General features: G+C 48.3%; 1 protein-coding gene across 1 annotated transcript; it reads left to right on the forward strand.

The window, feature by feature from the left end:
- The first annotated feature begins 286 nt into the window (after positions 1-286).
- On the forward strand, positions 287-1,206 carry CCDC70 (coiled-coil domain containing 70). The gene is given in 3 exon segments (XM_009919617.2): positions 287-562; positions 564-897; positions 900-1,206. Coding segments are annotated over 3 exon segments (708 nt in total). The 3' UTR covers positions 998-1,206.
- The last annotated feature ends 325 nt before the right edge of the window (positions 1,207-1,531 follow it).

The raw sequence follows: 1,531 nt of genomic DNA on the forward strand, positions 1-1,531 counted from the left end.
GCCTTTCCTGACTACAGCGAGGGATAGGCAGGCTCATAATATATTGATAATCAAGAGTTTTTTATTTATAAGGCAACCTGCTCCCTGCTATGGAGCCGGAGGCTCTGTGCAATAAGTCATAATAAATCTAATGAAACAGTATAAATAAGTAACCAGCTTTAATCCTAGCTGTAGAATTATTAGGTAGATTAGTGAACAGCAAATTAGATTTTTGTTTTCATTGCTCAAGTGTCGCGTGATCCTGGAAGCTGTAAGTTTTGGGGACGAGTCTGTGAAGGGGCAGGAGATGCAGCCAAGGGTCAGAGAGAAGAGAGTGCCTCGAGCACCCAAGGGAGAAGGGCAGAGGCGCCTCTCCTTCAGATTGGGACCGGCTGAGGGGGCCCGGGGGAGCCAAAGGCTGGTCCTGGCACAGCCCCACACCATTCTCCATCCCAGCAGCACCTGGAGTCAAGAGAAGCTCGTCAAGAAGCTGCAGGCTGAGAAAGCCTTTCAGGAGGAGATTCAGAGCTTTCAGGAGACAATGAAGAGCTTTCAGGAGAAGATCAAGGGCTTTCAGGAAAAAAAAAAATATCAGAGATTTCAAGGTGGCCATCCAAGCCTTCTGGGAAGAGGAAAAGCCCACTTGGGAGGAGGAAACTGCCTTTTGGGAGGAAGAAAAGGCTATTCAGGAGGAAGCAGAAGCCTTCTGGAGGGTGTATGGTGACTTCTGGAAGGACTGCAATGCTTTCTGGAAGAAGGATGAGGATTTCTGGAAAGAAGGTCAGCTCCTCTGGGAGAAAGACGGAGTCCTTCTGGATGAGGACAGAGTCCTATGGGCAGAAGAAGCAGCTCTGGGGGCAGATGAAACAGCTCTGCTGGAAGAGGAGAGAGCTCTCTGGGAAGATGAGGAAGATGAAGAAACCTCAAGGAGTATGAAATGTTGATCTGGGAGGAGGCCTTTGGTCCCGAGAGAGAGGATATCTCCAAGGATGCCACTGTCCACAGGGGAAAAGCATAAATTCTTCTGCTAGGCTCAGAAACATGTGGAAAGCCACATATACTGTTGTGGACACTTTATTTAAGCAGTGCTGCGCTTCAACCAGTTCTCTGAAATAACATTTCTAGTTCTTGGAGTAAATCAGAGTAGGGTTTTTTTAATGCGATTTGCTTTAAAGCCATTGCGATTATTTATTTTTCTGAGGTCCTGTAGCCTGAGGAATGGGGTAAACCTCTGTTTTCCTGGCCTGTCACCAGGAGGCATGTGGGTGGGTAAAGCCACAAGAAGATGATGGCTTAATGGCTGAGATCATCTGGAGTTCAGAACAGCTCACCTAACTCAGTGCAGTTCATATCAGCGGAGTCAGTGCCACAATAAGGCACTGATAACTGGTAACCTTCGGCTCCCCCATCTTCAAGAGTCACAGTTAACACTGCTGAATCTTCATGAGACAACTCGTGCTGTTTCACCAGGTTTGGGCTTTGACTTCCCCTTTAACGTCCCACTTCTCCTGGGAGCGTGACGGGAACCTTTACGGGCTCGGTGAGCCCCCCG

The sequence above is a fragment of the Haliaeetus albicilla genome, chromosome 15 (genome assembly GCF_947461875.1).
Source record: "Haliaeetus albicilla chromosome 15, bHalAlb1.1, whole genome shotgun sequence".
NCBI classification, from domain to species: domain Eukaryota; kingdom Metazoa; phylum Chordata; class Aves; order Accipitriformes; family Accipitridae; genus Haliaeetus; species Haliaeetus albicilla.